At 36.7% G+C, this 26,495-nt stretch overlaps 1 protein-coding gene across 1 annotated transcript in view; it reads right to left on the bottom strand.

The window, feature by feature from the left end:
• SLCO6A1 (solute carrier organic anion transporter family member 6A1) overlaps positions 1–26,495 on the bottom strand; it is a 125,530-nt gene that overhangs the window by 80,195 nt on the left and 18,840 nt on the right. Inside the window, exons 6-7 of the mRNA XM_032284693.1 lie at positions 13,832–13,950; positions 11,886–11,995 (exon numbers count right to left, since the gene is read on the bottom strand). Coding sequence (XP_032140584.1) covers positions 11,886–11,995; positions 13,832–13,950 — 229 coding nt within the window. The remainder of the gene's footprint in view (positions 1–11,885; positions 11,996–13,831; positions 13,951–26,495) is intronic.

Below are 26,495 nucleotides of genomic sequence, written 5' to 3'. Positions count from 1 at the left end.
AGAGTTTATATTTTATGATTTTATATGAAAATATCAGTCTGCATGATTTTGGAGCATAAATAAGCAAATCACAGTTTCTCTGTATCTCATTTTTAGGAATTATTACATTACAGTAGGCAGATTTCTGGATTTAGAGTCAAATACAACATGCATTCTTATGCTCTTATCCTCAAGCCACTGGGGTGTGTGTGTGTGTGTGTGTGTGTAACATATATTTTTGTTTTTGGGAAAAAATACTCGTCTATTGGCACATAGCAAGTGTCCAGTAAAAATACACATTAATTTCTTAATTTATAAAATTAAATGATTGCACTTGATTATGAAAATTGTTGTCTGCAAATTTTAGCGTGCCTTGAATTATCTGCATGGTATAAAACACAGATCGCAGCTCCCACTCAGATTTCTGAATCTGGAGTCTGGAGTGGTGCCTGAGAATTTGCATATCTAATAAATTCACACATGATGCTGCTGTTGCTGGTCTGGAAATCACACAGAATCACTGCACTAGATAATTTTCATGTTTAAGCTCTTTCAGATTTAAAAGGAACATACATTCTTAATTCCACTGATGCAATTTATCATAAGGTTACACATGAAAGTAAGAAAACTAATACACTTTCTCAATAGCTAAACAATTCAGCATGCAAAAAGGACATCATTCACAGTAAGTCTTAATTGCTTCAAAGGCCCAGATATTTAACTTACTTCTGTCTCATTGTATATTCATCTAGGTCTATTTTAGCTAATGACTATTTTTTTCACACTTACTTCTCCTTCTTAATAGCCTTTATACTTTTATTTTTGCTATGTCAATTTATCAAAGTTGTGGTGTTTTGAGTTTCCCACTCTTCCTATTATTTATGCTTTCCTCCCAAAAAGGAATTGACTAGATTAGTCACTCTTCAACAAGGTGTCCTTACTGGATATTTTTCTCAAATTAGGACATTTCCCAGGTTTAGGGGAAATCTAAAAATTGCTTCCTTGAGCTAAAGTGCTGATGCCAAATACTATAATAGTTTTGGCTAAAACATTTGGACTACATTATACAGAGCATGGTAACCAATACACAAGGAAATATTTCTGGCCACTGTATTTTGAAAGGTACTGTGAGAATAGTAAATATTAAGAATACCATAGATTCCTCTCCAATAAAATGCCCAGGTTTTCCTGCATTTTAAAAGGTCTATATCTTTTCTTAACTATAAATATGGGAGACAAAAGGGAAAGCCAGATAGATACACAAATAAATATACAAAGAGTTTTATGCAGTAAACTCAGGCTCAATTCTGACAGATGCTGATATACAAAGAGAGAAGTCAAAATAGTGCTATTCAGTAGCAGGTAGTTCTTTTCTACCATTCATATCTCACAGTACTGTGGCTATTAGGTAGCCCTTGTTAATCACAGAATTTGTCTACAACCAAGGTTTTTTCCGTACAGGAAGGGATTTATTCTCTTCTAGGATTGCTTTCCAATTAGGCTAGGCACTCCTGCATGTTCTTACTTAGTAAGAGTCTGAAATAAGAGTAGGATCAGCAAATATATAAAGTATAAGGTATAAAGGCTGCAGAAAAGTATTTTTAAGTTCAGGATAGTCCTCTAATAGAAGTCAGAAACAAACGATGAGGAGGAAATAAAGGCCGAGGAATGTTGCAGAGAGGAAAGAGTTTGTAGAGTTTTAACCAGGGTTCATTGAAGGTGGGACATACAGTGTCCCAACTTTTTCTAGAATTTTATCTTTCAAGCACTGATTTACTCCCTACCCTAGTCAAGTTTGCATGGCAGAGGACACTGATCCTGCCAGTAAAAGACACTTCCCTAGAGACAAAAAGGAGGAAAACATAAGTTAAAGAGACCAATAAACCGCTTTGCACTTGTAAGTGTTTCACTTTTTAATTTAACTTATTTGCCCTGATCTTGATTCTTTATGTTAAATAGCCATAATTTGCCATAGAAAGTAAGTAATGGCTCTCTTCATCAAATCTGTCCATCAGAATAAAATATCTCCTCTAGGAAATGCTGCTAATTGCAAATTAAAATATTTTTTTTTTTTGCTAACTCTGTTGGCATTTCACCTCCTCTGCTTTCAGAAAAATCAGTTTATTTAGAGCCATGCCTAGGAGATGATTCAGAGACTAAAACTACTATAAAATGTTCTGACTTAAACACAAGTGATAACTATAATTTTGTTTTCTTTGATTTTATTTTTTAACTTTTATTTAAAGTTTGTTACATGGGTAAATCGCGTGTTGTGAGGGTGTGGTTTTAGAAAATTTTGTCATCCAGATAATCAGAATAATACTCAATAGGTAGTTTTTCAATGCTCACCCACCTCTCAACCCCCTACCGTCAAATATACCCCAGTGGCTATTGTTCACTTCTTTGTGTCCATGTGTACTCAATGTTTAGCTCCCAGTTATAAGTAACAATATAAGGTATTTGATTTTCTGTTTTTGCATCAATTTGCTTAAGATAATGGCCTCCAGCTCCCTCCATGTTACCGTGAAGACTAAAATCTCATTTTTGTATAGTAGCATAGTATTCCATGATGCATATATACTACATTTTCCTTATCCATTTCACCATTAGTGAACATCTACATGGATTCCATGTTTTTGCTATTGTGAATAGTGCTGTTATGAACATATGCATGCATGTGTCTTTATGATAGAACAATTTATATTCCTTTGGGTTTACATCCATATATGGGATTGTTGGATCAAATAGTAGTTCTGTTTTAACTTCTTTGAGGAATTGCCACACTGCTTTCCACAATAAACTAATTTATATTCCCATCAGCGATGCTTTAAGAGTTCCTTTTCTCTGCAACCACACTAGCATCTGCTATTTTTTCACTTTTTAAAATAGCCATTATTGCTAGTGTGCAATGGTATCTCATTGTGGTTCTGATTTGATTTTCCCTAACAATGTAATATCAAACATTTTTCATATGCTTGTTGGCCACATGTATGTTTTATTTTGAAAATTGTCTGTTTATGTCCTTTGCCCATTTTATGGTGGGGTTGTTTTGCTTGCCGATTTGAGTTCTTTACAGATTGTGGATATTGGATCTTTGTCATATGTATAGTTTGCAAATATTTTATCCTATTCTGTAGGTTTTCTGTATACTCTGTTGATAGTTTCTTTGACTGTGCAGAATGCTTTAGTTTAAGTCCCACTTGTCAATTTCTGTTTTTGTCGTGATTGCTTTCAGAGTCTCCATCATGTCTTTGCCTGGGCCAATATCCAGAATGTTATTTCCTGATTTTCTTCTATGGTTTTTATACTTTAGATTTTACATTTAAATCTTTAATCCAACTTGAGTTGTATATGGTGAAAAGTAGGGGTCTAGTCTCAATTCTACCTATGGCTACCCAGTTATCTCAGCATCACTTATTGAATAGGGAGTCATTTGCCTATTGCTTGTTTTTGTCAGCTTTTTTTTGAAGATCAAATTGTTGTAGGTGTGCACCTTTATTTCTGTGTTCTATACTCTGTTACATTGGTCTATGTGTTTGTTTATGTACCATTACCATGCTGTTTTAGGAGACTTGTAGTATAGTCTGAAGTTAGGTAGTTCATACCTCCAGCTTTGCTCTTTTTGCTTAGTATTCCTTTGGCTCTTCAGGGTTTTTGTTGTTGATGATGTTCCAAATGAATTCTAGAATAGTTTTTGGGTTTTTTTTTTTCCTTTTGTACTAATCCTGTGAAAAATCTCACTGGTTGTTCATTTGGAATAGCATTAAATCTGTAAATAGCTTTGGGCCGAATGGCCATTTTTAACTATATTGAATCTTCCTATTCATGATTATGGAATATTTTTCCATTTGTTCATGTTGTCTTTGATTTCTTTCAGCTGTGTTTTGTAGTTCTCCTTATACAGTTCTTTCAACATCCTTGTTAATTGTATTCCTGGGTATTTTAGTCTTTGTGTGGCTATTGTGAATAGGATTGCATTCTTGATTTGGCTCTCAGCTTTGACATTATTGGTGTAGAGAAATGCTACTGATTTCTGTACATTGATTTTGTATCCTGAAACTTTGCTGAAGTTGTTCATGAAATCTAGGAGCCACTGGGAAGATACTATGGGGCTTTCTAGGTATAGGATTATATTGTCTATAAAGAAAAACAGTTTGCAAGCACCACATGTTCTCACTCATAAGTGGGTGTTGAGCAATGAGAACACACTAACACAATGAGGGGAACATCACACACTGGGGTCTGGGAAGTGGGGAGCTAGGGGAGGAATAGCAGGGGGTGGGGAAATTGGGGAGGGATAGCATTAGGAGAAACACCCAATGTAGATGATGGGGTGATGGATGCAGCAAAGCACCACCATGGCACGCATATACCTATGTAACAAACCTGCACTATCTGCACATGTACCCCAGAACTTAAAGTATAATTTTAAGAAAAGAAAAACAGTTTGACTTTCTCTCTTCCTATTTATATGCCTTTTATTTCTTTCTCTTGTCTGATTGCTCTGGCCAGAACTTTCAATGCTATGTTGAATAGGAATGGTGAGAGAGGGCATCCTTGTCTTGTTCCAGTTTTCCAGGGGAAATATTTCCAGACTTTGTTCATTCAGTATGATGTTGGTTATGGGTTTGTCACAGATGACTCTTACTATTTTGAGGTATGGACCTTCGATGCCTAGTTTGCTGAAAGTTTTGTTTGTTTTCTTTTCTCTTTTTGAGACAGAGTCTCACTCTGTTCCCTGGGCTAGAATGCAGTGGCATGATCTAGGCTCACTGCAACTTCCACCTCTTGAGTTCAAGCTATTCTCCTGCCTCAGCCTCCCAAGTAGCTGGGATTACAGGCACCCACCTCTATACCCAGCTAATTTTTTGTATTTTTAGTAGAGATGGGGTTTCATCATGTTGGCCAGGCTGGTCTCGAACTCCTGACCTCATGATTCGCCCACATCAGCCTCCCAAAGTACTTGTTTCATTATCCATCTTGACAGTCTGTGCCTTTTAAGTGGGAACTATAATCCATTTCTGTTCAAGGTTAATGTTCACATGTGTGGATTTGAGCCTATCATTGTGTAGTTAGCTGTTTGTTATGTAGACTGGATTGTGTATTTGCTTTATAGTGTCAATAGTCTATGTACTTGAAGGTGTTTTTGTGGTGGTCAGTAATGGTGTTTCATTTCCATGTTTAGCACCCCCTTAGGAACTTCTTATGAGGCAGGCCGAGTGGTAAGAAATTTCCTTAGCATTTGCTTATCTAAAAGGGATTTTATTTCTCTTTGGCTTATGAAGCTTTGTTTGGTTGGATATGAATTATTGGTTCTAATTTCTTTTCTTTAAAAATGCTGAATAGGCCGGGTGTGGTGGCTCACACCTGTAATCCAAGCACTTTGGAGGCCAAGGCGGGCGGATCACCTGAGGTCGGGAGTTCAAGCCTGACTAACATGGTGAAACCCCGTCTTAAAAAAAAAACATAAAAATGCTGAATATAGGCCCTCAGTCTCTTCTGGTTGTAGAGTTTCTGCTGACAGGTCTACTGTTAGCCTGATGGGGTTCTCTTTCTAGGTGACCTTTCCCATCACTCTAGCTGCCTTAAGTATTTTTTATTTTGCATTGACCTTGGAGGATCTGATGACTATGTCTCTTGGGGTTAGTCATCTTGTATAATATCTCACAAGGGTACTCTGAATTTCATAATTTGTATATTGACCTCTAGTGAGACTGGGAAAAATTTTGTGGACAATATCCTCAAATATGTTTCCCAAGTTGCTTACTCTCTCTCTCCCTGTCTTTCAGGGATGTCAGTGAGTCACAGATTTGGTCTATTAACACAATCTCATGTTCTTGAAGGTTTTATTTATTTTGTAAAATTCTTTTTTATTTTTGTCTGAGTTAATTCCAACTACTGATCATCAAGATCTGAGATTCTCTCCTTGACGGTTAATACTCCTAATTATGTTATGAAATTCTCGTAGTGAGTTTTTCAGCTATATCAGCTAGATTTGATTCTTTCTTAAAATGGCTACTTCATCTTTCATCTCTTCCATAATTTTACTCTTTGGGATATGTTTCAGCTTCTGAATATCTAAGATCTTCATTTCCATCCAGATTCTGAATTCTGTCATTTCAGCCTTTTCATTCTGGTGAATAAGCATTGCTGGGGAGCTACTGAGGTTGTTTGGAAGTAAAAAGACATTCTGGCTTTTCATGTGTGTGGGCTGATGTTCCTTTAACCATGGTATAATTTGACTAGAGTCAGTTGATTTCATTTCTGGATGTTTTCAGAGAGCCGAGGCTTTGTGCAGCATCTTTGTGACAGAACTTCTGAGCTTGGTTTTATAGTGGGGTACATTAACCAAGTATTTTTGGTGTTGAAGTTTGGGCTGCAATCCAGTAAATGGCACTTAAGCATCATGGCCAGTAGGTGGGCTCTTGCTCAGCCATGCAGCTCCTCTGTATTTCCTTGCATTTGCAGCCATGCTCTCTCTCAGTGATCTGAGAGTGTGAGCTTCTTTCCCACTACTGTTGGCTGCAGACCTCAGCTTGGCATTTCCAGGCTGTGCACCATAGCCCCGGGGCAAGCTCATGATTTTTCTTCCCTACATGGCTTGGGGGTGCTAGGGCCAAGGACTTTGGCAGTGGCAATGGCAGACAGCCTTTCACTTATCTCTTGGGGCTCCACTCCAGAGAAACACAGAGCAGCTGCCAATTGGTATGATTAGCCAGGGTGAAGCAGCTGTGTTGCTGGTCCAAGCCAAGGTACCCTGCCTGGTAGTGAGCAGGGGTCACACAGTCAAGAAAGACTGGCCTGTTCCTCCACAGGGTGGCCATAGCATGCTGGAGGTGTGAGTAAAGCCCTCAGGCCCTTTGTCTCTTCCTAGCCCAAGAGTAGTAACTGTGGTACTGCTGTAGCAGCAAGGGCAGAGGGGCTGAGGTGTCTCTGATTTTCCTCCCCAGAGAAGTGCAGAGCCATCATCAACTGAAGGCTTCAGGTTGGGGCAGGGTGACTGTGCTGGTGACCCAGGTAGAGAGGCCCTGCCCAATGAGGAGTCACAATGGCAGGATTCCATATGGAGAACAGTGTGGTGGCTTTTATGTAAGGAAGCTGCACTGTGCAGGAGGCCCGCAATAGTCCTTAAGCTCATTGCTCCCTATCAAGCCTGAGAGTAGCAGAGTGGCAAAAATGGCAGGCTGTCTGTTACCTCCAGGAGCCACATCCCAGGAATATACAGAGCTGCTATCAGCCCGAGAGCTCAGGCAGGGATGGGCTGGCTGTGCTAGCATCCCACCTCAGCAGGCTTTGTCTGGCAAGGTATAGTGGAGGCAAGGCCCTCAGTCCATCTGCTCAACAGCACTGTGGATATGGTCCCTATTCTGAGGGCATGTGAGAGAGCCTGGCCTCCTTTGTTGGCAGAAACACATCTGCTGGCATAGGGTGTTCAAGAGTCCAGTGCCCCTGGGATTTGGCATGTACCTGAACAGCAGCTCTGCTCAGGCTCCATGCAGCTCTTCATATCAGTCTGGAGGCCCTGGATGGAGCAGTTTGGGGAATTCCTGTGTCCAGGGTTGCAAAGAGTTTTGACAAAAATGTGGGACCTTGGAGGCTCTCACTTACTTGCTGTTTCCCCTCAATGAGGAGCCTACTATGGCTCTACGCCAATCCCAGGTGGGCAGCTGTGCTGTCTCACTCTTCCCTCTTTTCCATGGGCCATGCTGCTTCCTTGATGAATCCCAACATGTCCTCCTGGACAAGCCAGTTGATAAGGTAGGTGTTTACTCGCCACTCTATCTCCTCTCCACGACAGCAGCACACACTAGCTGCTTCTAGTCAGACATCTTGGAACTCTCTAATATAGTTTTGAAAATCATGTCATTTAAATAAGATTTACATTGATTCTTCTATAATAGCAATTTACTTGCTTTCAAAGGAAATTCATTATTTTAACTACCAAAAGGAAGATGACTGAATAATTTGGACACCGGCTTCCTTTATTTTTTTGTCGACAATTAACAGTCACACAGCAATAATACCTCACATTCATTTTGTTTTTCACAGTTCACAAGATCTTTTATATCATAATATTCATTGACACTGCCTTGTTCATCTGAGTCCTAGTATGCAAATACGTAGCTCCTCTGATAAGGCAGAAAACTGACAGGTGAGATGAAGAAAAATGATAAAAGGGTTGAGCTCTTTATTCCACACATTTAGAGGGAGGTTTTCCTCTGTAAAATCTTACTCCTTACCAAATTCCTTCCAGGATTTTTTTGCTTTTTTCTTTTCCATGTTCTTCCCTAACCTCCAAACTTTGTGTTTTTATTCTTTTCTAAATGTTTCTAATCTGTTTTATTCTTACATCTACAGAGGGATAGTTTTTGTTTTTATCCTCTGTTCTACTTTCTGATCTTAAAGTCTAATTCTAACTACTTTTATATTTATAACTTGTAACCTCGTGGATACTGTAACTTCATTAAAATGTTAAATGTTTTGTCTTTGTTTTAGCCTTTTAAATTTTATTTTACTTGCATGTATTTTATCTACTTTAAAATTATTAAAATTACTGATATTTTCATAAACTCTTTCCTTTTTATTAAAAATGTTTTAAAAAAAATAATGATCAGCAAAACATGGTAATCCATTCTAAAAATAGCTACTTCTCTGTCTCACTTTTATAAAAATTCATTACAAGAAAAGACTATTTTTTAAGATCTGTGCTAGATACTCAGGAGAAGTATATTTAAACAAGCTCCTAGTCAATAAGTCTTATAATGATGGTGATATATGATTTCTTTGTTGAAATGATTTTCTAGTAGTCCTTATGTCAGGAGTTTCTAAACAGCCATTGGATTTCAAGAAAGTGATCCAAACCAAGTGTCATATGAGTAGCGGTAGAACCATAGAATTAATAGAGAAAGACAATTGGCCTTTAGCAAATTAAGCTTCTCTTACTACGCTTTTTTAGTTTTCATATTTTCTAGTCAACTTTCCACTCTTTTTCAAGATAAAAGGAAACTTTGGTTACATAGTTTCCCCTAATTTTTTGTACAATTCTTTCCCTAATCTAAAATCAGAGCTATCTCACATAAGCCAAGTTCAAGACCAGCCTGGGCAACAATAGTGAGATTTCTCTACATAAAATTTAAAAATTAGCTGGGTATGGTGATGTGCACCTACAGTCCCAGCTACTCAGGTGGCTGAGGAAGACTGAGGCTGCAGTGAGCCGTGATCGTGCTGCTGCATTCCAGCCTGGGTGACAGAGTGAGACCCTGTCTCAAAAAAAAGAAAAAGAAAAAAAACAAACATTTTAAAAATTCTTTTGAACATATTTATAATAGTTTACATGAAATTTTTGTTTACTATATCCAACATCTGAGCCACCTCAGAGATAGTTTGTACTGACTTTTTCATTATATGGGTCACATTTTCTTCTTCCTTTGCATTTTTCCGGAGGTTTTATTGAAAACTGGACACTTTAAATAATATGTTGTAGGTTTTCTGGATTCTGATTTCCCCACCCTCAGGAGTTGCATTGTTGCTGTTTTCTGTCTTTTGCTTACTGCTTTTCAGGACTAATTAAATAAATTATGTCTCCCTGGGAGTGTGCAGCCACTGAAGTCTATGCTCTACTTTCAATTATTTTCTTCATTTTTAAGCCTGGCTACCCATGAGTCACCCTAGGGTCAGTACACCTTGATGTCCACCCAATAATTGGGCTGGGGTTTTACTTAAATATCTTGGGTCAGTAGGGCTTCCACTTTTTGCTGAGGGGACCTGTACATGGATTGGATCACATATTCAAACTTCAGGCAGTTTACAATCTGCTTTGACTTCCACTTTCTGTTTATGTAGGGACTTGTGGTCAGCCAAGAACCAGCAGATAACTGGGGCCATCTCTGACTTCTCCTGAGCATGTGAACAGATCCCCAAGAATGTATTAGAGCTTTCAAAGCCCAATATCATTGGCCATATATATCTTTTACATTTTCAGCTGGTTTACTGTTTACCCTAACCAGTATTGCTGCCTTTGGTAGCTGTGATGTTGGCCTTTTCCAAAGATTTGCCACTAATATTGTAATTGCTGTCCCAGGACTTTTCCATGGAGCTCCAAATTAGAGCAACCACCTCAAATGGCAGGAAGACAATTGGCCTTTAGCAAATTAAAATTCTCATACTACTGCTTTTTAGTTTTCTTATTTTCTAGATCAAAGAAAATAGCCTTCTCTGTTACCAAGACACAGAGGACAGGAAGGGAAGAAAAGACAGTGGATACAGTCCCAAATTTAAATGTCACAGAGCCTACTCTTCTAACCAATGTTCAATAACTCTTGAATAAATGCTTTCAATTTATTGTATGCCTTTACTTAATTTCCAGACTTTCAAAATAGTTGTTGACAATTCTGCCAGTTTACCACCACCTCTTGGAGGTAAGGATTTTCCATGTTTCTTGCTCTGCAATTCGAAAAGTTCCACCTTCTGATAAACTTTAAGAAGAAATAAGATATCTTCTAGGTATCTACTCAAATAGATGTTAGTCAGAAGTCTAAGATTGTTGCTAGGCATTATATTATTTTACATCCTGTCTAGCAATAATAATAAAATGCTCCATTTCCAAGAGAGAAGCATTGGAATTGGCCTTTTTTCTTTTCTTTTCTGGTATTAAACTTAAAAAAAAGCCTTTAAAACATTCATGTTTAAATTTTCTGAAGTGTTTTTAATAATTGTGTATTAATTTTTACCAATATGAAAGAGATTATAACTAACTGGCTTCCGCATTGTTACAATGTATGTACATGTAATATTTTGATAAAAAATTAAATAAAAATCTGAATTAAATGTAACCAATTGGGATGATTGGTTTATGATCTGATTGAAAGAAAAACACAGAATAGAAACAAGTAAATAAATTTTGGATTTTATACAACATACACATTTGTTTTAGTATTAAACCAGTATAACAAAAGTGTGTGTGTATATATATATATATATATATACACACAAAACATTATAACAAAGGTCTATCAAAGTATTAAGGAGGGAGAAACTCATTTTTCCTGGGAATATAAGGTAAGATTTGAGAAATGGTTTTTTTTTTTTTTATATATAATAGAGAAGAGAGAGAAGGACATTTTAAATAGAGGGATTAGCATTCTACTAAATTACAGGACTATAAAAATTACCTAATGTGTCAGGAAAGACCAAGTGGCTGGAATGTGGGGGAGAGAGGAATAAATGTCTAAGGAAATGGGATAGGAAAATTTAGTCAATGCTACTGTGAAGGATCTTGAAAGTCCTATTAAAAAGTATGAAATTCATCTACCAAGTAATCTGAGAAATGACTTGATACAATTTATATATGAGAAATACAATTCTGCAAACAACAGAAAAGATGAAGTTATGAATAGCAGAAGAGAAAACAAATGGAAAGTCAAATCATTATTTAAAAGTTGGTGTTTCTAAACTCCATAATATCTGTATTATAGACCTTGTTTCAGTTAGAAAAACAAAGATTTTCTTCATTTAATATTGAAATATTTTCCACAAAATATTATGTTTGTGGGACTATTTTTCAACTTCTAGAGTTCTCTTCTGAGTCACTTAAACATAATAAAAAGATAATGTTGATTCATACATGTCATCCCATTAAATGCTTGATTTCTTTCTGCAGAGAAAAAGTAAACATAAAATAATATAAAACTAAGAGAAATAGAAGGAAAGTACCTGGTGCCAATCGCTGACACTAGTCAAATTATTAGCAAGGTCAGTCCTATTTTTTATCATCTGTAAAGTGAATAAGTTAGTTCAAAGACCTCAAAAGTTTCACCCAGATTTAGATTAAACCCTTTACGGGTATTTTCGTAAGTTCACTATTAGAAAATTACACAGGTCAACTTAGTTGGCTTGTTTTACTTTACCCAAAGGGCAGCAAATAAATCCTTGATACGAATTCCAAGTTCCAGATCTTTATGTTTTTTGTCAAACAAATGAAGCCGTTTACGTTTCCCAGCTCTTATCTGTGTTGAACCTATATATTAACAAGTAAAAATATCTTATGACATATTCAAATAACTAAAACCCATATGTAAAACACACCTACACACCCTAATAAATTCAGTTAATCTTGAAAAGACAAATGAGTTATTTTTTAACAAGCTAAAGTCAATCTCATTAATCAAAAGACACAGTCTTTTTTTTTTTGTTTTGTTTTTTTTCTTTTTTTTTTGTTTGAGTTGGAGTTTCGCTCTTGTCACCCAGGCTGGAGTGCAATGGCGCAATCTCGGCTCACCGCAACCTCCGCCTCCTGTGTTCAGGCAATTCTTCTGCCTCAGCCTCCTGAGTAGCTGGGATTACAGGCACACGCCACCATGCCCAGCTAATTTTTTGTATTTTTAGTAGAGACAGGGTTTCACCATGTTGACCAGGATGGTCTTGATCTCTTGACCTCATGATCCACCCGCCTTGGCCTCCCAAAATGCTGGGATTACAGGCATAAGCCACCGTGCCCGGCCAAGACACAGTCTTCTAAAACAGTATTTTCCTGAAGAACATTCTGTGATAATGAAAACTTTCCATATGTGCACAGTCCATTACTGTAGCCACCGGCTACATATGGCTATTAAATACTAAAAGTGCAGCTCCTATGACTGAGTGAATAAAATTATAATTTATTTTAAAATTTAAATAGCCACACTTGGCAAACGGCTACCAATTTGCTCTAAAATATAAGGGAATAATCTTTGATACTATTAAAACTATTTTGTGCCAATGAAGTGTACTAAATAAGAAGAGTATTTGATTTATTTGACTTTACAAGTACTTTTCAGTGTTTTCAAGAAAATTTTAACAGTTATCATTGGATCTTACAACAATTCTGAGGTAGTCCATACAGTAAATGATGCATAAGTAGATTTAAATATGCTTCGGTTTACAAGACAACCTATGAAGTCTAGATATAAAGCATTTTTAAAGGAAATAATGAGAACCAAAAATATGCACTAATTCTAATGAAATTCTGGGCCAGTTGTAGTGGCTTAGGCCTGTAATCTCAACACGTTGTGAGGCTAAGGTGGAAGGATAGCTTGAGGCCAGGAGTTCAAGACTAGCCTGGGCAACATAGCAAGACTTCATCTCTTAAAAAAAAGAAAAAAATTTTAAAACTTGCTGAGCATGGTGGCATGCACCTTTAGTCCAAGTTACTCTGGAGGCTGAGGCAGGAGGATGACTTGAACCCAGAAGTTTGAGGCTGCAGTGATCTGTGGTCATACCACTGCACTCGGCCTGAGTGACAGAGGAAGACTCTATCTCAAAACTAAAGAAATAGGCCAGGGGTGGTGGCTCGCACCTGTAATCCCAGCATTTTGGGAGGCTGAGGCAGGTGGATCATGAGGTCAAGAGATCAAGACCATCCTGGTCAACATGGTGAAACCCCGTCTCTACTAAAAATACAAAAATTAGCCGGGCATGGTGGTGCACGCCTGTAGTCCCAGCTACTCAGGAGGCTGAGGCAGGAGAATCTCTTGAACCCAGGAGGCGGAGGTTGCGGTGAGCTGAGATCGCGCCACTGCACTCCAGCCTGGGTAACAAGAGCAAAACTCCATCTCAAAAAATAAAAATAAAACAAACAAAAAAAAACCCTAAAGAAATAGAAATTCTGGCACATAAATCAAATAATATTTGGCTATAATGCTGCTTTATTTGCTTAAATAACACTAGCATTTGACACTCTATCTCTATTACAAACGACTACAGCAAGAGGCATACTCATTTTTTTTAAAATGTAGTATAGTTATTTTCTGAGAAGAAGAACTATGGACGAAGAAACTATTATCCTCTAATTTAGTAAATGACATTTTATAGTCACCTGGCATATTGTTTGGAAAGCATGACAATGGGATTAACATACACCATGCAACAAGAGCGGCATAAAGAAAAATAATCCACCAAGTCCATTTCCAATCTGGATCATCATTGTATGTAGTGCTTTAATAGAGAAAATGAAAAAAAAATCAACTTTAGGTATTTTATTACAACAAAACCATAATCAGAGTGGAAAACCTGAGAGTGAGGGAGGGAGGGTTGGAGAGTGAGACAAATGAAACTTTTTGTTAATTTGTCACTATTGTTTGTTTTGTTGAAAGGGAGTAATTGTGAGTCCCCAATTATATGCTTCTGTTTTGTCTTATAGGATTCTAATTTTTCCCCTTTTCCTTCTTTTCCTTGGTATCACTTGGTAGACACAAAAGTACTCACTCAAATACTCACAAAAGGTACTTGTTTGTTCCTATTAAACTTTTCTTTCTTCACCAGAAGCTATATATTTGGAACACTATCTTTTTAAATCTTCTCTCTCCTTTAAAATCATTCTTAAAAATCAAGCACTTAGACCTTTATGGCAAGCCTGGCCCTTTATGTTGCATAACTGAAACCTTTTATGGCATTTAACCCTTTCAGTTACAAATACATTGAAATCCCTTTCTTCTAGTCCCTTCTCTGAACTCTCAGATTTAGTGTGAATGTATCCTTCTAGTTATTATTCCAAATTCACCCGTAGGACCCTTTGTTAACCTCTCTGTCTTCTGTCTCTCTGCAATTTTTCTTCATCTGCCTTTGCTCACCATAAAGCCTTGCAGTGGGGAAGGTGATATGGGAAAGTAAAGGATCCTATGCTGGGATTTGTTATTATTCTCTTTTTAGTCATAATTATTTTGCAGTTTAAGCCTACTTTGTCTTCAGTTAATACTGAAGCCATGGATTTGTGAGAATTTTGTAAAGCTATTCTGTCATTTAGGGAGGATATTAGGTGAAGTTGATTAATACATAGACACCATTGTCTTCCACTCTGCACACTTTTAAGACCCCCTCCAAACAGCCATTGCGGGAAAATGCCTACATTGACAGTAAACATAGTTTTGGAAGTGCTGGGTTTTCATGAGTGTTTCTATTGCCAGCCAAGACCTGGTGAGTAACTTGCTTATAGGCCTTGTGTTTTATAGAATGTATACAGCCTTATTCACTGATGGGACAACTCATTATCCACTGCAAGCATTATTAAGGAATAGAAATTCCACTTTTCATAGGGTTGTAGTCTTTATTTCCATTACCCACTTGTCATACATATCTGCATATGCTACACTCAAGGACTTTCAATTCCAGATTGTTACTAGGGCTGCATGTTTCCTCATTGATTATCATATTCAGGAGTTTTTTTTTTTTTTTTTTTCACTTTTGAACCCAGCTATGCATTCTAACCGTATACATTATATTACATATGATCATTACACATGTATATATAATTGTGTACCCATAAGAGGTAGGGAAATCAACTAAAAAAAAAAAAACCTATCAATTGGGGAAAACAATATAAAGGTTACATATAAAATATGGAGATTCCACACACAATATTTTAAAAAGTATGAAATGCCTAAGAATAGGCTTAATGAAATATGTTCAATAAAGGAAATTATAAAATTTTATTGAAGGGTATAAAAGAAGAACAGAGAAAATAGAGTAGCATACCATATGTATGCAAAGATAACAGTCCTAATGTGGTCCATAAATTCAAGTAATTTAAATCAAAATGCTTTGATTAAAACCTGAGATTATAGAATTTAGATGGAAGAGTCATTTTGCAAACAGGGCCCCAATGTTGGATGAAAAACAATAATAAATAGCTACTTCTCCTACTAAATAGCAAACTATACAATAAAGTTTAAATAACTAAAACATTGTACTATTGGCATGGGAATAGAAATGTATATCAGGAAACAGATTACATGGAACAAGAAGAAAATCTATGGATACAGGTAAATTTAATTTATGATGAAGATGGTATTTAATATCCATAAAAATCACATAATGATACATAAATGTCATCAATGCAATTAGATATCATTTTGAAGAAAAAAAGAATCTTGGCCCATGTGTCTTACATGCAAAAATAAACTGAAATTGAAAGTTAAATATAAACATACAAACACATTTACAAAAGTACTGAAGAAAATATGGTCAACTGAGCACAGGAAGACAGCGAATCACACTGCCACGTGTGTTCCTATGCAACAATTTTGCATGTTCTTCACATGTACCCCAAAACCTAAAATGCAATAAAATAAATAAAGGGGAAAAAAAAAAAAAAAAAAAAGAAAATATGGTCAAATATTTTAATAATGTTATAGAGCATAAGAACTTCTTGTCCTAGCCAGAGCAATTAAACAAGAAATAAAGGGCATCCAAATCAGTAAAGAGGAGGTCATAACGTTGCTGTTCATTGATAATATGATTATATACCTAGAAACTGTAAAGACCCATCCAAAAAGCTATGAGAGCTGATGAATGAATTCAGTAGAGTTTCAGGATAATATATCAATGTACATACATCAGTAGCACTTCTATACACTAACACTGACCAACCTGAGAAACAAATCAAGAACTCAATCTCTTTTACAACAGCTGCAAAAAGTAAAATAAAATACTTAGGAACATACCTAACTAAGGAGATGAAAGACCTCTACAAGGAAAACTACAAAACACTGCTGAAAGAAATCATAGATGACACAAACGGAAGCACATTCCATGCTCATGGAAGGGTAGAATCAATATTTTGAAAATGATCATACTGCCAAAAGCAATCTATAGATTCAATGCAATTTCCATCCAAGTACCAATGTCATTAGTCACAGAACTAGAAAAAAAAACACTCCTAAAATTCATACGGAACCAAAAAAGAGCCTATATAGCCAAAGCAAGACTAAGCAAAACTAACAAGTCTAGAGGCATCACATTACCTGATTTCAAACTATACTACAAGGCTATAGTCAGCAAAACAGCATGCTACTGATATAAAAATAGATACATATTCCAGTGGGACAGAATAGAGAACTCATAAATAAAGCCAAATATTTGCAAACAACTGATCTTTGACAAAGCAAATGCAAACCTTAATTGGGGAAAAGACACCCTATTCAACAAATGGTGCTGGGATAATTAGCAAGCAACATGTAGAAGAATGAAACTGGATCCTCATTGCTCACCTTATACAAAAATCAACTCAAGATGGATCAAAGACTTAAATTTAAGACCTGATGTTATAAAAATTCTAGAAGGTAACATTATAAAAACTTTTCTAGATGTTAGCTTAGGCAAAGAGTTCATGAACAAGAATCCCAAAGCAAATCTCAAAAGCAAAAAAAAAAAAAAAAAGTAGATAAAATCTAATTAAACAAAATGCTTCTGCACAGCAAAATAAATAATTAACAAACAAACAACCCTCAGAGTGGGAGAAAATATTTGCAAACCATGCACATGACAAAGGACTATATCTAGAATCAACTAGGAACTCAAACAAGTCAGCAAGCAAAAAATCCAATCAAAAAGTGGGCAAAGACATCAATAGACCATTCTCAAAAGAAGATATACAAATGGCCGAGAAACATGAAAAATGCTCAGTATCACTAATTATTAGGCAAATGCAAATTAAAACCACAATGAGATACCACCTCACTCCTGCAAGAATGGCCAAAATTTAAAATAAAAATTAGTAGATATTGGTGTGGATATGGTGAGAAGGGAACACTTTTACACTGCTGGTGGAAATGTAAATGAGTACGACCACTATTGAAAACAGTATAGAGATTCCTTAAAGAACTAAAAGTGGAACTAGCATTTGATCCAACAATCCCACTACTGGATATCTACCCAGAGAAAAATAAGTCTTTATATGAAAAATATACCTGCACATGCATGTTTATAGCAGCACAACTTGCAGTTGCAAAAATATGGAACCAGCCTAAATGTCCATCAACCAATGAGTAGATTAAAAATATGTGGTATATATACACCATGGAATAGTTACTCCCCTGTAAAAAGGAACAAAATAATGGCATTTGCAGCAGCCTGGATGGAACTGTAGATCATTATTCTAATGAAGTAACTTAGGAATGGAAAATCAAACATCATATGTTCTCAATCCTAAGTGACAGCTAAGCTATGAGGATGCAAAGGCATAAGAAAAGTGTAACGGACTTTGGGGACTAGCAGAAAAGGGTAGGATGGGGGTCAGGGATAAAAGACTACACACTGGGTAGAGTGTACACTTCTCAGGAGATAGATGCACCAAAATCTCAGAAATTACTACTAAAAAACTTCTTCACATAATAAAAAAAAAACCCACCTGTTCCTCAGAAACTATTGAAATTTTAAAAAAAGAACATCTTAAGCAAGAAAGAACATTAAAAGTTTATGAAAAGAAAAATATTGACATATTTGATTATATAAAAACTTTTAAAGTTTGTATAATAAAAGATACCATATGCAAAGTTTAAGGACAGGTTGGGAGAAATTATTTGTCACAGATCTAGCAAATAATTAACATCCATAATAAGTGAAGAATTTTTATAAATCTATAAGAAATAATGAACCAATATAAAAATAAGAAAGGAAATAAGCAGCAAATTCAAACTTAAAAAATACAGAAGGCTAATATACATACTGAGTCCTAACAATACATTCTCTTTGAGTAATTTAATAAAAGGAACTATAAAGTGTAAAGAAATCCGTATAGGAAAAGATGGTATTCTGGATCTCGCAACAGAAGAGAGCCATTACCACCTGAAAAGGTGCCTGAAGAGGCAAGAGGAGACAGAACTTAAGTGAACTATACAGGTGGTTGTATCTGAGAGTCATAAGACAAATGTAGCCTTTATTAAAGAGACACCACCAAACCATTGAGATTCATCAGGAAAGGAGAGGAAAGAATAAATATCCAGATTTAAGTTTCCTCATGCTCTCAGATCTCTTGCCAATGCTCTTCACAAGCCAAACCTAAAATTAAGCTAGATGATAAAGGAGCCCATTAATATTGTCTGTAATAGGTCAACCTCCTTAGGTACAGAGCAGAGTGGAGAAAAGTAGAAAGTGGAACAATCGCAGCAAACTGATGCTATCCAACACAATCCATCACTTTTGTACCTCAAAATCTATTATTGTTCTTTGCTGGAAAAAAAAAAAAAACACCTGGTTGAGTACAGTTCTTGAGATAGATACACCAAATCCTGTCAGCCACTATACAATAATGAGATTCTAACAATTCGAATATGCTTACAACTGAAAACTAAAACTTTGTTGTAAGAAGATGTTGTTAGTGTCCCATTTGTGTTATCTCAGCTAGGCATTCATCACTCTCATGTATAGCAAATGAATAACTTTGAATAGCAGGAACTCTATGCTTGGCCCAGGTCTCAAAAAGCAGGTCAGAAATACCCAGGGGTTAATATTAACCCCAGGAGCATCATTTGACCAACAATTTCCAGGAGTTAGTAGATATATATCCAATCTCCTTTAAGTGGCTGCTGGGATAACTCATATCTTATACTGTCCGCCAGAGTCTCCAGCAGGATTGAGTACTAATTTCTTCAAGCAGTAAACTGCTCAATATAATGAACACTTTATTGTCTTTTTTACCTTCCCTTGCTTATTTCCCCACTACCCTATCATGCTTCCTAGTATCATCTCTCAAATTTATAGTGTGTACTCATGTATTTATCTCAAATTATTTGTCTCAAGCATCTTGAGACAAAGGTATTGCATCTAAAATAGTTACCACTACCAGGGCTCATCATATAACCTAGAAGAATAAAAATTAGAAGGAAATTAACACAAAGCCTAGTTGCCACCGTCCCTGCATCATTATTAGTGACAAGGTCTAAGTTTACCATCACATCTGCCTTCTTTTACCACCTGTTGTATGAATGCATTACCCTCAGCTAGCACCTTGGTTGGAAAGGATACTTCACCTGTTGAGGTGACCCAACTATTGTCCTATTCCTATAGGATCTGAACCTTAGTGGTATTTTCTTTAATAAGTTGAGACAGTTATTTAAAGAGAATTACTGGGCAATGTGAATACTAAGAATCAGGTAAATCCCCTGGATTTCAAAGTTATGACTGTCTCTGTTATATAGCAGAAACCCATTCCTCCTCAACCAGTAACTCAAAATATTCACATTAGTTAGTATTGTGATTCTCTTTTTTTAACTTTTAAGTTCATGGCTACATGTGCAGGATATGGAGGTTTGTTAAATAAGTAAATGTGTGTCAAAGGGGTTTGTTCTACAGATTATCTCATAAACCAGGTATTAAGCCTAGTATCAATTGGATACTTTTTCTCATCCTCTTCCTCCTCCCACCCTCTGCCCTCCAGTAGGCCCCAGTGTCTGTTGTTCCCCTCTATGTGTGTTCATCATTTAGCTCCCACTTATAAGTGAGAACATATGGTATTTGGTTTTCTATTTCTGCATTAGTTTACTAAGGATGATGGTCTACAGCTCCATTCATATCCCTGCAAAGGACATGATCTCATTCATTGTTATGGCTGTATAGTATCTATGGTGTATATGTACCACACTTTCTTTGTCCAGGCTATCATTGATGAGAATTTAGGTTAATTCTATGTCTTTGCCATTGTGAATAGTGTTGCAATGAACATACATATGCATGTGTCTTTTAAATAGAATGATGTCTATCTTTGGTATATACCCAGTAATAGGATTTCTAGGTTGAATGGTATTTCAGTCCCTATGTCTTTGAGGAATTACCACACTGTCTTCCACAATGGGTGAATTAATTTACACTCTCACCAACAGTGTAAAAGAGTTCCTTTTTTTTCACAACCTCACCAGCATCTGTTATATTTCGACTTCTTAATAATCATTGTGACTGATGTGAGATAGGACTTCATTGCGGTTTAGATTTGCATTTCTCTAATTATTAGCAATGGTGAGCTTTTTTACATATGTTTGTAGACCACATGTATGTCTTCTTTTGAGAAGTGTCTGTTCCTGTCCTTTGCCCACTTTTTAAGGGGCTGTTTGTTTTTTCTTGTAAATTTATATTCCTCACAGATGCTGGATATTACACCTTAGTCAGATGCATAGTTTGACAAAATTTTCTCCTATTCTGTAGTGTGTCTGTTTACTCCGTTAATAGTTTCCTTGGCTGGGCAGAAGCTCTTTCGTTTAATTAGATCTCATTTGTCAATTTTTGCTTATTTTGCAATTGTTTTTGGTGTCTTCATCGTTAAATCTTTGCCTGTGCCTATTCTGGAATGATATTGCCTAGGTTTTCTTCTAGGGTTTTTATAGCTTTAGGCTTTACATTTAAGTATTTAATCCATCTTGAGTTGATTTTTGTATATGGTATATATGAAGTTATAATTTTTTTTAAACCCCATCTTTACCAAAAATACAAAAACATTATCCTGGTGTGATGATGCATACCTGTAGTCCCAGCTACTCTAGAGGTGGGAGGATCACCTGAGTCCAGGAACTGAGGCTGCAGTGAGTTGTGATCATACCACTGCCCTCCAGTCTGGGCGACAGAGTGAGACTCTCTTAAAAAAAAGTAACAAAACTGGAGGCATCATGATATCCAACTTCAAACTATACTACAGGGATACATGGAACCAAAAAGAGCCCAAATAGCCAAGGCAATCCTAAGGAAAAAGAATGGAGCTGGATGCATCACACTACCTGACTTCAAACTATACTACAGGCTATAGTAACCAAAACAACATGGTGCTGGTACAGAAAGAGACACATAGACCACTGGAACAGAATGAGCTCAGAAATAAGGCTGTATACCCACAAGTATCTTGAGTTAATTTTTGTATATGGCATAAGGAAGGGGTTCAGTTTCTGCATATGGCTTGCCAGTTCTCCAAGCACCATTTATTAAATAGGGCATCATTTCTCCATTGCTTGTTTTTGTCAGTTGTGTCAGAAGTCAGACGGTTGTAGGTATGTGGTCTTATTTCTAGGTTCTCTATTCTGTTCCATTGGTTCATGTGTCTGTTTTTGTATTAATACCATGTTTTGATTACTGTGGCCCTGTAGTATAGTTTGAAGTCAGTTAGTGTGATGCCTCCAGCTTTGTTCTTTTTGCTTAGGATTGCTTAGCTATTTGGGCTCATTTTTGGTTCCGTGTGGATTTTAAAATAGTTTTTTTCTAGTTTCATGAAGAATGTCACTGGGAATCGCATTGAATCTGAACATTGCTTTTGTCAGTATGGTATTTTCTCGATACTGATTCTTCTCTGTGAGCATGAGATGTTTTTCATTTGTTTGTGTCCTCTCTGATTTCTCTGAGCATTGGTTTGTAGTTCTCCTTGAAGAGATCCTTCAATTCCCTTGTTAGCTGTATTCCTAAGTGTTTTATTCTTCTTGTGGCAATTGTGAATGGGGATTCATTCATGATTTGGCTCTTGGTTTGCCTGTTGGTGATGTATAGGAATCCTAGCAATTTTTGCATGTTGATTTTCTATCCTGAGGCTTTGATGAAATTGCTTATCTGCTTAAGAAGCTTTAGAGTTGAGATGATAGAGTTGTCTAGATATAGGATCATGTCATCTGCAAACAAAGATAGTTTGACTTTTTCTCTTCCTATTTGAATATCCTTTGTTTCTTTCTCTTGCCTGATCACCCTGTTCAGAACTTTCAATACCAAGTTGAATAGAAGTGGTGAGAGAAGGTATCCTTGTATTGTGCTGGTTTTCAAGGGAAATGCATCCAGCTTTTGCCGGTTCAGTAGGATATTGACTGTGGGTTTGTCATATACGACTCTTATTATTTTTAATTATGTTTCTTTAATATGTAATTTATTGATAATTTTTAATATGAAGGGATGGTGAATTTTATCAAAAACGTTTTCTGCATCTATTGAGATAATCATGTAGTTTTTGTCTCTAGTTATGTTTATGCGATGAATCACATTTATTGAGTTGTATATGTTGAACCAACCTTGCATCCCAAAGATGAAGCCTACTTGATCATGGTGTATAAGCTTTTTGATGTGTTGCTAGATTTGTTTTGCCAGTATGTGTTGATGATTTTTGCATTGATGTTCATCAAGTATATTGATCTGATGTTTTCTTTTTTGTTGTTGTATCTCTGTCAAATTTTTGTATCAGGATGATGCTGGCCACATACAGTGAGTAAGGGAGGAGGCTCTCCTTTTCAATTATTTGGAATAGTTTCAGTAGGAATGGTTCTAGCTCTTCTGTGTACAACTGGTAGAATTTTGCCGTGAATTCGCCTGGTCTTGGGCTTCTTTTGATTGATAGGCTACTTATTCTGCCTTTATTTCAGAACTTGTTATTGGTCTGTTCAGGGATTAATTTCTTTCTGAATCAGTGTTGGAAGGACATATGTGTCTAGGAATTAATTCATTTCTTCTAGATTTTCTAGTTCATTTGCATCAAGATGTTTGTAGCAGTCTCTGATTACTATTGTACTTCTGTGGGGTCAGTGGTAATATCCCCCTTATCATTTCTGATTGTGTTTACTTGAATCTTCTCTCTTTTCTTCATTATCAGTCTAGCTAGCTGTCTATCTGTTTTATTAATTCTTTCAAAAGACCAGCTCCAGGATTTTAAAATATTTTTAAGGGTTTTTCATGTCTCTGTCTCCTTCAGTTCAGCTCTGATATTGGTTATTTCTTATCTTCTGCTAGCTTGGGGGTTTGTTTGCTCTTAGTTCTCTAGTTTCTTCAGTTTGATTATTAGGTTGTTAACTTGAGATCTTTCCAGCTTTCTGATGTGGGCTCTAAAGTTCCCTCTTAACACTTCCTTAGCTGTGTACCAGAGGTTCTGGTATGTTGTATCTTTGTTTTCATTAGTTTCGAAGAACTTCTTGATTTCTGCCTTTATTCCGTTTTTTACCTAAAAGTCCTTCAGGAGCACGTTGTTCAATTTCCATGCATTTGTATGGTTTTTAGTGAATTTTGTAGTCTTGAGTTCTATAAATAATTTGATTGTGCTGTGGTCCAAGAAACTGTTATGATTTCAGTTCTTTTGCATTTACTGGGAAGTGGTTTATTTCTGATTATGTAATCAATTTTAGTGAAAGTTCCATGTGGCAATGAGAAGAATGTTTATTCTATTGTTTTGGGGTGGAGAGTTATGTAGATATCTATTAAGTCCATTTGATCCAGAGCTGAGTTCATGGCCTAAATATCTTTGTTAATTTTCTATCTCAATGATCTGTATAATATTGTCAGTGTGGTGTTAAAGTTTTCCACTATTATTGTGTGGAAGTCTAAGTCTCTTCAAAGGTCTCTAAGAACTTGCTTTATAAATCTGGGTGCTCCTGTATTGGGTGCATATATATTTAGGATAGTTAAGTCTTCTTGTTGAATTGAACCCTTTACCATTATGCAATGTCCTTCATTGTCTTTTTTGATCTTGGTTGGCTTAAAGCCTTTTTTGTTAGAAACTAAGATTACAACCCCAGCTTTTTTCTGTCTTCCATTTGCTGGGTAGATTTTTCTCCATCTCTTTATTTTGATCCTTTGTGTGTCTTTGCGTGTGAGAAGGGTCTCTTGAAGACAGCATAGCAATAGGTCTTGGTTTTTTATTCAACCTTCCATTCTGTGTCTTTTAATCAGGGCATTTAGCCCATCTATATTTAAGGTTAATATTTTTATTATTACACGTGGATTTGATTCTACCATCATGATGATAGCTGGTTATTTTGTGGGATTATGTAATTGCTTCATAGTGTCACTGGTCTCTGTACTTCAGTGTCTTTTTGTAGTGTCTGTTAATTCCTTTTCCTTTCCATACTGAGTGCTTCATTTAAAAGCTATTATAAGGCTGGTTTACTGTGAACAAATTCTCTCAGCATTTTCTTGTCTGAAAAGGATCTTATTTCTCCTTCACTTAATGAAGCTTAGTTGGGAAAGATATGAAATTCTGGGTTAGAATTTATTCTCTTTAAGAATTTTCAATATTGTCCCCCCAAAATCTATTTGGATTTGCAGGGTTTCCACTGAGATGTCCACTGTTAGTCTGATGGGCTTCCCTTTGTAGGTGACCTGGCCTTTCTCTCCGACTGCCCTTAACATTTTTTTTTCATCTTGACTTCAGGGAATCCTGTTATTACGTGTCTTGGGGATGATCTTCTGTGGTGTATCTTACTGGGGTTCTCTGCATTGCCTGAATGTGAGTGTTGGCCTCTCTAGCTAAGTTGAGGAAGTTCTCCTGGATGATATCCTGAAACATGCTGTCCAAATTGTTTCAATTCTCCTCATCTCTTTAAGGTACCCCAATCAGTCACAGTCAGTCTCTATATAATCCCATATTTCTCAGAGGTTTTGTTCATTCCTTAATTATTTTTTCTCTATTATTGTGTGTCTGACTTATTTCATAAAGATAGTCTTCAAGTTCTAAGATTCTTTCCTCTGCTAGCTCTATTCTGCTATTAATACTTGTGATTGCACTGTGAAACTTTTGTAGTATGTTTCTCAGCTCTATCTGATCAGTTATGTTCTTCTCCATGCTGATTACTTTGGCTGTCAGCTCCTGCATTGTTTAATCATGATTTTTAGCTGTTGGTTATGTTCTTCTCTATGCTGGTTACTTTGGCGGTCAGCTCCTGCATTGTTTAATCATGATTTTTAGCTGTTGGTTATGTTCTTCTCTATGCTGGTTACTTTGGCGGTCAGCTCCTGCATTGTTTAATCATGATTTTTAGCTTTCTTGCATTAGGTTACAATGTGCTCCGTTAGCTCAATGAATTTCATTTTTGTCCACATTCTAAAGCCTACTTTTGTCATTTCAGCCATCTCAGCCTCAGCCCAGCTCCAATACCTTGCTGGAGAGGTGTTGTGGTCATTTGCAGAAAAGGAACACTCTGGCTTTCTAAGTTTTCAGCATTTTTGTGCTAATTTTTTCTCATCTTTGTCAGCTTATCTACCTTCAATCTTTGAGGCTGCTGACCTTTGGATGGGTATTTTGTGTTATGAGTTTTGTGGGTTTTTTTTTTTTTTCTTTTAACATTCTGGCTACTTTTCTGTAGGGCTGCTGCCATTTTCTGGAGGTCAATTCACCTCATATTTTCCAGTACCTGGAGGTATCACCAGTAAAGGCTGTTCACAGCAAGGATGGTAGCCTGCTTTTTTCACTGAGAGCTTTGTCTTAGGTGGGCACAAACCTATTGCTGGCCTGAACACACCTATAGGAGGTGGCTGGAGACCCCAGTTGAGAGGTCTCACCCAGTCAGGAGGAACATATACAGGGACCCACTTAAAAAAGCAGTCTGGCTGCATTTTGGTAAAACAGCTGTGCTAATGTTGGGGAAGCCCTTCAGCCCCTGACTGGTTTAAGGTCTCCAAGGCATACAGGCTGGAATGGCAGAGTGCCCAAACAGCATAGGTAGTGACCTACCACTTCCCCCAGCACTCAATCCCAGGGAGAAATCGGAACTCTATTCGTTGAATGTGGGCAGGGGTGGCTGGAAGCCTCACTGTTAGGTCTCACCCAATGAGGAGAAGTGGATCTAGGTTTCATTTAAAGAAGTTGTCTGGCCACGCCTTGGCAAAGCAGTTGTGTTGTACTGGGATAACATCTCCAACCTTCTCAGTTTGGACTCTGCAAAGCCCTCAGCTTGGAATAGCTGAGTTGTCTGAACAACCAAGATGATGGCTTACCCCTTTGCCCAGGAACTCTTTCCCATCTCAGCCAGGTGGCTGGCTGG

Source organism: Sapajus apella, unplaced genomic scaffold, assembly GCF_009761245.1.
Source record: "Sapajus apella isolate SASKATOON/1434 unplaced genomic scaffold, GSC_monkey_1.0 scaffold1, whole genome shotgun sequence".
Lineage (NCBI taxonomy): Eukaryota > Metazoa > Chordata > Mammalia > Primates > Cebidae > Sapajus > Sapajus apella.
The sequence above is the reverse complement of the archived record's forward strand: the minus strand, read 5'-3'. Positions and strand labels throughout refer to the sequence as shown.